The sequence below is a fragment of the Henckelia pumila genome, chromosome 3 (assembly GCF_033568475.1).
Source record: "Henckelia pumila isolate YLH828 chromosome 3, ASM3356847v2, whole genome shotgun sequence".
Classification (NCBI taxonomy): Eukaryota; Viridiplantae; Streptophyta; class Magnoliopsida; order Lamiales; family Gesneriaceae; genus Henckelia; species Henckelia pumila.
This window is the reverse complement of record NC_133122.1, coordinates 169891909-169903425: the sequence shown is the minus strand read 5'-3', so window position 1 is coordinate 169903425 and position 11517 is coordinate 169891909. Positions and strand designations below refer to the sequence as shown.

The following is an 11517-nucleotide window of genomic DNA, read 5'->3' as shown; positions in this document are numbered from 1 at the left end:
AATGTCAAAATACGGGGCGTCACAAAAATTGCCAAATATCAGAACATGCTGGTAAAACTGAAATCTGAAAACATAAAGGACCAAATTCGCAAAGTGACAAATTTTCCAAGCCAAAATTGCAATTCTACCCAAATATAATTAGTGTTTGTTTGTTTTTTATTTAAACTAATTAGTGTTTTGAATATAATGGACAAGTGAATCTTTCGAACATGCCCATCACACGATCAAGAAAAGCTAATCACGTCTGCTTTTTCAATAATTCTTTTTAAGCCATCAAAGAACAATTGAACTTTGATTACACGTGTAACCTATCAAACCAAACACAATTGAAGCTAACACAGATAGTTTGATTTAAAGCTAAAGTAGACACAAGGAGGTAATCTATCTATGAAAATAAATGTTAGCGTGCGCCATGGAACATACTTATTGATTCATTTATTCATGCATCGTTCTTTCGTATTAGAAGCTTAAAAACAACTTTAATAACCAAATGAGACACCACGCTAATTGAGACTCACTTAGAAGACAAATAAAGTAAAGCAACTCACAAAAGCAGATCTTCAAGATCATCTGGTGCCACAGCACACGATTGATTCACACACATTAGGGTTCATTGGATCCTCGGTTTCACCTTTGAGACCTAACATTTGCACCACTCACACCCTCTACTCGATCTTTACTGATTTCTGCAAAATGGCCGACCATTTCATGGAACTGTTTCAGGCCAGACAGCGGCAGTATGATAGAAGAGCGATCTGAGCCTGTGACCTGAAATTTTACCTTTTTCTTTTTTAGAAATTCATAAACTCAAATTCCGTATGGTGAAATTGGATAATTTTTGCCACCCACCTCGGATATCTTCAAGAAATGACCTCTGTTGTTGCTACCAAGATCAAAGAAGAACTTCTTTTGATCTACTCTTATCACTTTTGAGGCACCCATGTTACCAACTTCATCAGGTGGTGGCATTTCAGAGGTGCGATCAACATCTAAGTCAGCCGCTGGAGAAGGTTGAGAACTGTGACCGGATATAAAACCAGCCCCAACATCATCTGAAAGCCCGACAAGCCGTTGTGGAGCTTCGGAGTCCTGCAAAAGATTACAGGCAACAAGAAAAGCATGAAGTTTTGCTTCTGAGTTTCCTCAACAAACCATGGCCCGGATAACTAAAACCAACATTTGAAAATTTCAAATTTACCTGATTTGGAAGGATGAAAAGTCTTGATGCATCATTAATTTCTGCTAAAATATTCCGAAATGCAGCCCACCCTTCATCTCGGGAAGTTCCAGCAGGGACAATTATTGTGCTGCGGTTTCGGCTGACTGAAGCTTCAGATATCTGCATAATACCCAAATCTCTATCAGAGAAACACAAAACCAAGACATGACATATTTGGACGAAAATCTAAAATAAATTGGTGTTGACAAATATTCGATTTATACCGATGGAGTTTTAATTTTCTTTCGAGCTCAAAATTAATGTACTTTTTTCCACAGCCTCAATAATCTTTTGCCGCTCAGAAATTTGTTTCTCGAACCACAACCATAAAGTGGTTGAGTAACAAATGCGTAAAAGAAGGAATGCAAAAACTGTACATGACTATTGGAGTTTCAGATATAAACGCCAGAAAAAAAAAAAAATTCTTCCCCATCAGAAAAATGAACAGAGGTAAAAATACTTGGCCTGAACAAATTTACATGATAAAGGATGATGGTATACAAAAATGCTAAGATAACCAACATTAGGGGGGGAGGGGGGTGGGTGAAGAACATAGAGTAATACAAGGACAATCCCAACAACTGCTAGCTCAACTGGACTAATATACCCCCCAACAAAATTATATATTTTCCAATCAGGAAACATAACTTTTTTTCAAAATTTTCATGCATTGAGTCATAAAATAGTGTTTTCTTTAAACTTGAACAGATGCTATAAAATTCTGATGTGATACAACCACCCCCACATCCATTCATGCCCTACCTGAGTGTTAAACACATAAAAAGTTGCCCCATGAATTTCTTCACTATTTGTCAGCCCAACTATAACAACATTCATATTCCAAGCCAACCAGTACTTTATGATGCAACCTAACAAAAAGAGGCCATTCTTCCACAAAGAGTGGTTCTACATACTGCCTCGTCATGACTAACAAATCACCGTTACATTAAATCAATACTACAAATACTTATCTTTTATGGTTGTATACACAATAAATATATCGTCATTCATATCACTTAAAAAAGAAGAACTTTCAACATCGATCCACATTCTATAACAAATTATCAAACATTCCAAATCTTACAATCAGTGCTTATTGGTTTGAGCACTAACAAGTGATAAAAGAATCACATGAACGGAGGAAGAATGGATTGTCAAAGGAAGAAAGATAAGCAAGGAATATAAACGAGCTGCCCTTTAAACATTTCTTTTATGATGAAACGCGATTAACTAAAGCACTACTTGCTAATTTGAGTTTCTTCTCTGCCTCTAATATAGACCCATAAGGATGGTTCAGTTTTCTTTGTCAGGCTTAAAAATGAATTCAATACATTAATGAAATTTTGACAACTTCAGAAGTTTGTTTCAGACTGTCCTGTTCTGAGCACTTTTTCCTCTATGGTGGCAAATACAGATTTCCTTTGCAAGAATTAGGAATATAATCAAGTCAAGGTTTATAATTATTGTTGACGTTGAAACATATTTAATTGAAATTTTAGATTTCACAAACTTATCATGCAAAGAAGTTTGAGAAACAGTGGCAGCTCCAATACAATAGTGGGTATGTATATGATGAGCGAAAGAAAAAGCAAATGACAGAAAAAAGAGAGTAGTAACTTTGAGAAAGCGGCCTCTTCTGTTCTCGCCAACATCAAAATAAAATACCTGCAATGACCATAAATAAAAAAAAAATAAATATAAAAATAAAGGAAGGGTATGATTGCGTGGTGCAAGAGGTGTGGTTATGGAAGGGTACCTTAGTGTCGAGCTGTAGTTCTTTGCTAAAGACTTGTGGATCATCAGAATCGACATAGTAATTGAAGAGGTCGAGGAACCAAGAGACGCCATTGTAAGGAAGTATGATTGTGGACCTGGAGGCAGATGTCTTCTCGGAGATCTTAAGATATCTTCCTCTGGGATTCTCCTTGAGGTCAAAGTAGAACAGCTTGTGCTCTACCTGCAGTGTTTTGCACATCAACTCCACATCGTTACCTCCCCCACCACCAGAATTCCCCTCCATCCTTATCACTGAAACTACCTAATTATCCAACCCAATTCCCATTCTTCCAGAGCTCGCACTTACCATAACAATTACAACAAGGGTAGCGGAATCGCTGGTGGAGAGGCAGGCTATGTGTGTTTCTTTCTAGGGCTATATTATTATTGATTGAACGAACGAAGAGATAGGAACAATGGAATCGAGTTGGTCATACGGCCACTACAGCGACCCAACGCCAACACATGTTGGTTCATTTCAACCTGCCTTTAGAACCGTTAGGCCATGATAAATCTATGGTCCTCATTTATCAATACATGCGGAGTCCACTAAAAAATAATTAACCTCATATTTATTGGTAAATATACACCATTAGATCTACATCAAGGCAATATCTGTATAAATAGGATCTAATTTACCCTAACACGGTTAACTCACGTTCCTCAGCTTAGGTTTTTTTTCCTTTTTTTTTAATTATTTTTGTACAAGTCTACTTTTATTCAATCATGATTTTTTTGTATTTTATAAAATACAGTAGTATTCAAAATTGATTTTTATAGAGTTTTAAAATTAAAGTAATATTAAATCTTGACTTTTAAAAACTCTATAAAATTTTAGTGTTATTCAAAATATCAATAAACTTTTAATAACTCCATTAAATTTCTTGACATACAAATGTGGCAATGTTAAAATTATAATTATGATTTTTTATATAACATTATTACATTAGATATAAGAGAATCATAAAATTTGGTTGTCCCATATATGTAATAACAATTTTTTAATAAATTAAATTTAAATTCTATTAAATTTTGTAAGCTTATGTGGTATTTTGAAATCATTAAAAATAAGTAATTGAAAACATTATCTTAATTTTTATGTTTAATTTTTCAAAAAAAAATTCTGATTTTATTTGGATCCGCAAACTCACTGTAATTCAATGATTTGGAAACTAAGATTGCTCACATGTAACCAAAAATCCTTTTTACGTTATTTAAATTAGATAAATATGTTTAAAATGGTAAAACATGATTCAAAGGTTTTATTATGATATAACCATGTGGAAAAATGACTCCAAGATGTTCTAAAATGGTCTGTAGGAAAAAAAAATTGCTCGAGTAGTTCAAAAGCACTGAACCTGAGCCAAAGGAGTTCGGAAGATCCGAACAGTGCGGATGGCAACGGTTGAGTTCGGATGCAGAGTGTGAGTTCGGAACTTTCGAACTCAAGATCGGATCATCTGAATCTAGATAGTCCATGCACACAATTGATGTGTCAAGAATATACGGACACGGGAATTCATGCAGATCGAAGCTTCCAAAGAGGATCGGAGCTTCCGAAGTACAGATCGGAGCTTCCAATCAGTGGCAGTCTGACACGTGGCAAAGCATACGTAGTTCGGAACGTCTGAACTAGGGTTCGGACCATACGAACTCTGCCTATAAATAGGCTTAGATTTTCTTACAATTTAGTGTATGCTTGAGTTGTAAATCGTGTATCAGTGTATATTCTTAGTGTTTTTAGCCTTGTACTCGAGGGACGGGCGATAGCGAGGTGCTACAAATCTTGTAGTGGAGCTGTGCTTGGGTCAGAGCCTTTGACATCAGCGAGCTGATGACGGACGTAGGTATAGATCGAGATCCCTAGTAGTATTAAGGAGTATCTATTAACTTAGTTAAGACTTTTAGATTAGTATAAGTGATATGACTGTCACTTGGCTTGTAGTGATGGACTATAGATGCATGTAAAACTAGGTCAATTGTTGAGGTATGGAAGTACTATCAGAGATATTCTGGTGGAGTATGTATGTTCTATGTGTTGCATGTTATCTGGCATGACTTATGTGCATATATTATTTCACGATTCTTATGCTACATGCAATTTCATGTTGAGCCAGTACCCTTGAGATATCCTATATATAGTGGAGACGCTCAACCTCTTTTTCCATGAGTGGATGGTTGGACCCGCTTGTACGAGATCAGATATTCTATATCCACCGATTATTCTTGTATGTGAGCCACCTCATATAGTGACCCACTCCCGGATCACCTAATTAACCATAATAACATACAATTAACTCTTAAAGTACGAATACGAAATAAAACAGCGGAAAGTAAACCTTACCACAAATCAACCACCAGAATACAACCGAACCTAAAACCCAAGGTGAAATATAGTTTATACAAACCCGTCGAAAAAAGTACTGAAATACTCTCAAATTTAGACTGGAAATAATCACAATCCACAGAACAGCTGCAACCTCAACGACCGCTACCTTTTAGTTCATCCAACCTAAGCCCTGTCCCTTAGAATGAATGGCCAAGACAAAATCGAGGACATGAGAGATAACAACTGTAACGCCCCAAAATTAGCCTAATCGAGATTATATGAGATTAATATTGATGTTCAGAGATTATGAAGCTCGAGGGTTGAAGTGATATTTTATTAGGGACTAGATTGCAATTTTTGAAGAATTCAGGGACCAAAATACGATTTTATAATTTGACTTGGTCTTTTAGATATAAATAGATGAATAGGAGTGGAGGTGGCCTTATTTTCTTATTCTTCTTCTTCTCTTCTTTCTCCTTCCTTGGCCGACAACCTCCATAACCGCCTCCTCAAGCTTTTTGATTTCCGGTTTTGCACGATTCGTTCGTTAAAAACTCAATCCGAAGGTATATTTGTGATCACGGCTGCGAGAGCTCCGTTGTATCGTAAGTTTTTCTTCGATCGGTTATACTTAAATTTTCGTACATAGTTGGAATTCGATTATTTTTTGGTATGTTGTTCTTGAGCTAGCATAGATCGTATATTCAAAGTCGGATCAGAAAATGAACGAAGTTCGGAATTGTTATGATTTTTGGAAACATTATTTGAAATAGGGGTTTTGGATTTTTTTTGGTTTTGAGTTGAAATGGATGAATTGTGTTTGTTATGAGTTGTTGGGATCGATTTATTGTTGTCTGTGGTTTTTTGGTTGGCCGTTTTATAGTCGTTATGTCGCCGGTTTAAAATTTCAGAATTTAGGAGTTTGAATTAAGTTGTTGGGTTGATTTGAATTGGATTGATTGATATTGAGCTCTTATATAACTCCGTACAGATTTGACTGAAGGCTGTTGAGCTCAGAATTCGCAGAATTGGATTAGTCGAAGTATTGATCGAGAATCGGTAACAAGTTTACCTTAATCGTTGAATTACGATTGAATGGATTTTGATTGGAAATCTTGTTGTTGTAGATTTTCTAGATTGGAGCACTTGGAATCATCGAGAAAGGTAAAAGCTGACATCAATTGGAAAGGAATTGAACTCGAAATAGAAGATTTTCGAGTTTCCCTAAAAATCACATACTTATATGTTTAAGTGTTTTTTTATTGAGAATGTGATTATATTTGTTCATATTGCATTCACATATCTACTTACCAAGATTGGATACAATTCTAGATGCCGAGTCGGATACGAACTACGAGGAGTTGGGATAATTGCATCAAGATCGGATACGAATCTTGATGGCGGAATCGGATACGTTGGGATAATTTCACCAAGATCGGATACGAATCTTGATGATGGGATCGGATACGAATCTCGATAATAGAAGAAACTCATGAAACATTCATTGCATTTACATTATATCATGAATTTGATATATGATCTTTATTGCATGTTTATGTCTCTTTTACTGGGATTTATTCTCACCGAATTATCCAGTTGTTGTCTTGACTTTGTATGTGTGCTTGGCAATAGGTGGGGCAGGACCGAGTCAGAGAGCGCATGGCTAGATGGGGATGTGATGATAGAGTGAGGACTTGGTGTTAGAAGTCGAATTATGTTTTCGAACTTGATATTATTTTGTATTTTAAAACATAGAACCGATGTATGTTCTACCTTGTCGAGTATTTGAATAACTCTAGAAATACATGTATGGCATTATATGAGTTGAGGATTGTAATGCATGTTATAGATCATGTTTTGGAGTTTTTTTAGCATGAGAATCTGATCTGATGTTCTTTTATCTTCGCTGGTGTAGCAGGGCACGGACCCCGTGCCACATCCGGGTCAGGGTCCGTGTGCTCTCGATTTTGTTATACTTCTAGAGTTGGTAATGCACGGACCCCGTGCCTTTTCTGTGTAATGGTCCGTGTAAGCAAGCATAGATTTGAGATTTTAGTGTATTTTGATACACGGACCTGAGCACGGAGAGGTGCACGGGGTCCGTGTACTTTGTAGCCTCCGATTAGTGGCTACAGAATAATGCACGAACCCGTGGACGGAGGTGTGCACAGGGTCCGGGCATTCCTTTTAAAAAATTTTTTTTACCTTTTTGCCTTGACTCTCTATCGTTGATTGCATTATTTATTCTTGATTAGATGATTAGAAACGAGGTCCTCACATTAAGTGGTATCAAAGCGATAAGTTTCTTGGACTGAATTAGAGTGCGCGGGGTAGATCGAGTCCACTTGATTTATTTTTTCACATGTGTTTGAATTCTTTATTCAACTATTTGAATTCCATGCGAGCATTCTTTATTATTCATGAATTATTTGAATTAAATGATTTTGTGATTTAAATTACGAAGCATGGTTGTTTGTTATCAGTAGTAAAGCAAGATATATCAGGAATGCGGATTTGAATACTCCTAAGATGGAATGAATTTTTGAATAGAGATTAGGGACACGACATGATTGAATTGAGATATTTGTGTCCTAATTCTCTTGAATATGAGATATATATTTCCTCGGCGAATATTGAATAGGAAACAACCAGCAGCGAACCCGATTGAATAGAATTGTACTGCGACTGAACTGATGGATGTCACTCCGACACCGATGGAAGCGTTACTGATGAGGTTTCAGTCGTTCAAACCACCGACTCTGAAAAGTACTGAAAATGTCGTTGGGTGTGAAAACTAGTTAGATGAGATCGATCAATTGTTTGATTCTCTTGACTACACTGATGACCGTCGAATTCGGTTAGTGATGTACCAACTGCAAGTTATTGCGAAAAGTTGGTGGATTGCAAAGAAGAAAACATTGGAGACTCAAGGTACGATCATTTCTTGGAGTCTATTTAAATCAGAATTTCTTCAGCAGATTCCGTTTCAACAGTCAACCCGATATAGAGGGAGTAACTTAAGGGATCATCTTCAATCGAGGGAAAAAAAATTCAAGAAGTCTGGGAGTAGTTCTTCTAGTTCCAGCGATTCAAAACATTATGGCTCAGGACAAAGTTCAGGAACTTCAGGCATGTCTTGCAGAAATTGTGGAGGTCGACACCTCAGTGAACATTGTCGTGGAATCCAGGGAAGTTTCAATATCTGCTATCAGAATGGACAATTTGTAGGAGATGTCCTCAGCGTAATACCGATGGATCTCAGACTGTAAGCTCTTTTAGACCGATAGTTCAGCCTGAGAGGCAAGCTCCTGTAGTTCATTCCTTTCAAACACAGCCACAGAATAAATTTGGAATTAATCAAAATTTGAATCAATCTCCGAGGCAACATGCCTTAGTCTTTGCTCTTAATGAGGATCCTTAGACTCAGGCTACTCCTGATGATGACTTGGCAGGTAACTGTTCGATGTTTGGTATTCTGCTCGTATACTGATAGATATTGGTACATCCTTTTTTTTCTTATTGAGGAATTCATTATGATGCATTCTCTGCCTTTGAGCTTTGATTACTGTAGTTGCTACTCTTCGCATTTTAGAGGAGGAATGGTTTTCTCCAAGGTTAGTTCGAAATTTGGAATTTCGAATTGATGGAAATGTGATTGAACTGGGCTGTATGGTACTGAGGTAACAGATTGTGATTATGTTGTCTGTATAGCTGCTTAACCAAGTACACGGCAACCGTAAATTGTTTTCAGAAAGTGGTCAAACTCAGATCCGAGATGATAGACGAGTGGAAATTTTTTGGTAAGGATTCTCGATCCAAGATTCCTTTGATATCTATTTTTTTTGTCGATGACCTGTTAGTTACAGAAAGTGCAGAAGAACTCTCGATATTAGCAGTTGATGTCCTGAAATTTAGCCGAATTTGGTTGATATACCAATGGTTATAGAGTTGCTGACGCCCTTCCGGGTGAGATTCCCAATTTGCCTCTGATTCGTGAGGATTGAATTCAGCATCGACTTAAGATCAGACATCATCAGCTGAGAGTTTGAGAAGAGAATGTTTCTAAGACCACATTCAGAACGAGGTATGACCTCTTTGATTTTTTTTTTTCATGCCATTGAATAGTCAAACGCTCCTGCAGTGTTTAAGGATCTTATGAACCGAATCTCTCAGAAATATTTAGTCAAATTTGTGATTATTCTTATCGATGATTTTCTGATCTATTCAAAAAGTCGTACTGCTCATACAGATCATTTGAGAGTCGTTTGTAGATTTTGCGTGCCGATCAGTTATATGATATTCTATCGAAGTGCGAAGTGTGATGGAATCGAGTTGTCTTTTGCGATCATTTTATCTCTGGAGATGAAATTTTTGTTGATCACCGCAAGATCGAAGTTGTTATGATTTGGCCGAGACTGACACTTGTACTTGATATTTGAGGATTTAGGGGTTACTATCGCACATTATTGAGGGATTCTCTTCTTTTCCGAAGTCGATTACTCAGCTAACTTTGAAGAATGCGCTTTTGTCTGTGCCGAATCTTATAAGATAAGTTCTTATTGACATGAAGAAGAAATTGACCAGCGCTCCAGTATTCTATATTCCTTCAGATATTGATGATCTTACAGTTTATTATGATTCTTCTTATTAAAGTTTTGGAAGTGTTCTTATTCAGAGAAAGCACATGATAGCTTAGGCATCAAGGCAACTGAAGCCGTACGAGACTTGATATCTGATTCATGATCTTGAATTGGCAGCAATCTTATTGCTTGGAAGATCTGGCATCACTATCTTTACGATGAGATTTCTGAAATCTTTTCTAATCTTAGAAGTTGAAGTAATTGTTTGTGTAGTCCGAAGTGGATATGATACAGAGGAGATGGTTTAATCTGCTGGAAGAATTTGACTGTGGAATCTAGTTCTATTCCGGGAAATTGAATGCAGCACCCGATGCTCTGAGCCGAAAGATCTGTTCTTTATTTTATTTAGGATCGATAGTGTTGGAAAACTGTGTTCAGATCAATTAAGAATTGATACCCGGTGCAGCGGAAGTTTAAAAAATTTTATTTTATTATATGGAACGATTCCATATATGGGTATCAAAACTTTTACGATTAAATTTGTTCAAGTAAAAATAAAAACACAGTTAAATTTTTACCTCGTCAAGCAAAGGCTTGATCGTGGACTCCAACAGAATTTAATCTGCTCTTCTTGTAAATCCCGGGAACCGATGACAGTCACGATCTAACTCCGGAATTAGGTCCACGAATGAAAAACAAAAACCCTCTGATTGACTGCACTAGAAATCAATCAGAAGTTTTACGTAGAGAATAAACAGATATGATCTGTTAATTCGATTTGTAATTTTTCACAAAAATCACAAGTCGAATTTTCTCCAAAAGGGACAGAGGAATTTTTGAAAAGTCCTCTTGAATAGTATAGAGTGAATTTTGAAAATTGCAGTATTCAATGTGTTTAATTTTCGAACCCAACACCTCTATTTATAGATAATTTCTAGTTATAATTGTATCAGGACTCTAACTCCTTAAAGCCCACAATCCATAACTTAAGCCCAATAAGCCAAGCCTGTTGTTATAGAAATTAATATAAAATTCATCGTGACTCCGATTGATAAACTGATTTCACCAATGTGCACAAAAGCCATTTCTGCATCTTTTAGAGTCAAGATAATTTTTCTGAATCTAAATTCAGTGATTTCCAAAAATGCTCATCTCTATGTCATTTTAGGAAATCCAACTCCCTTTGGTTAAGAAGTCCAACTTCTCTTTCATTAAATTTAACTCTTTAAATTTAACTATCTCTACGGGTTTTTAGTAATCCATTACTTGTGTAACCCTCAATGGTTCAGGAATACAGCTAGCCGTGGGCTCACAACTCTTGTGACTCGGAACAACGATTTCCGACTTACCCATCGAATCATGGTAAGAGCGCCTAGCAACATCGCCCCATGATTCCCTAGGTATTACTGATAGTGCCTGCAAGAACCAGTAGATTTTGGTTAGCGTACAGTACGGTCCCTTCATCCATATATCCCGATCGAATCAACAACCATTGTTATATCGAGAGTCGTTCGAGATTCGATAACTATGCATTACATCTTGGAGATCAAATAGTGACATCGCATGTGTTACTAGGAAAACCCATTAACCTAAAACACATCATGTACTCTGGC

The 11517-nt window shown here is 36.7% G+C and overlaps 1 protein-coding gene across 2 annotated transcripts; it reads right to left on the bottom strand.

The window, feature by feature from the left end:
• Positions 1-363: 363 nt before the first annotated feature.
• LOC140890912 (transcription factor Pur-alpha 1) lies at positions 364-3440 on the bottom strand. Of its 2 annotated transcripts, XM_073299067.1 has the most exons (5): positions 2976-3438; positions 2837-2884; positions 1199-1339; positions 850-1089; positions 364-768 (listed from the first exon to the last, which is right to left on the bottom strand). In XM_073299067.1, the coding sequence occupies exons 1-5, from the start codon at positions 3237-3239 to the stop codon at positions 628-630; spliced, it is 834 nt and encodes a 277-aa protein (XP_073155168.1). In that variant the 5' UTR covers positions 3240-3438; the 3' UTR covers positions 364-627. The 2 variants fall into 2 exon arrangements, with proteins under 2 accessions (XP_073155168.1, XP_073155169.1); XM_073299068.1 differs by lacking the exon at positions 2837-2884 and having other exon boundaries at positions 2976-3440.
• Between the last annotated feature and the right edge of the window lie 8077 nt (positions 3441-11517).

Coding starts and splice junctions, on each gene's coding strand:
- LOC140890912 (XM_073299067.1), bottom strand. CDS start 3,239: ATGGAGGGGAATTCTGGTGGTGGGGGAGGTAACGATGTGGAGTTGATG. Junction 2,885..2,975: donor AACTACAGCTCGACACTAAG/GTACCCTTCCAT, acceptor TGGTCATTGCAG/GTATTTTATTTTGATGTTGG. Junction 1,340..2,836: donor GAAGAGGCCGCTTTCTCAAA/GTTACTACTCTC, acceptor GGTATTATGCAG/ATATCTGAAGCTTCAGTCAG.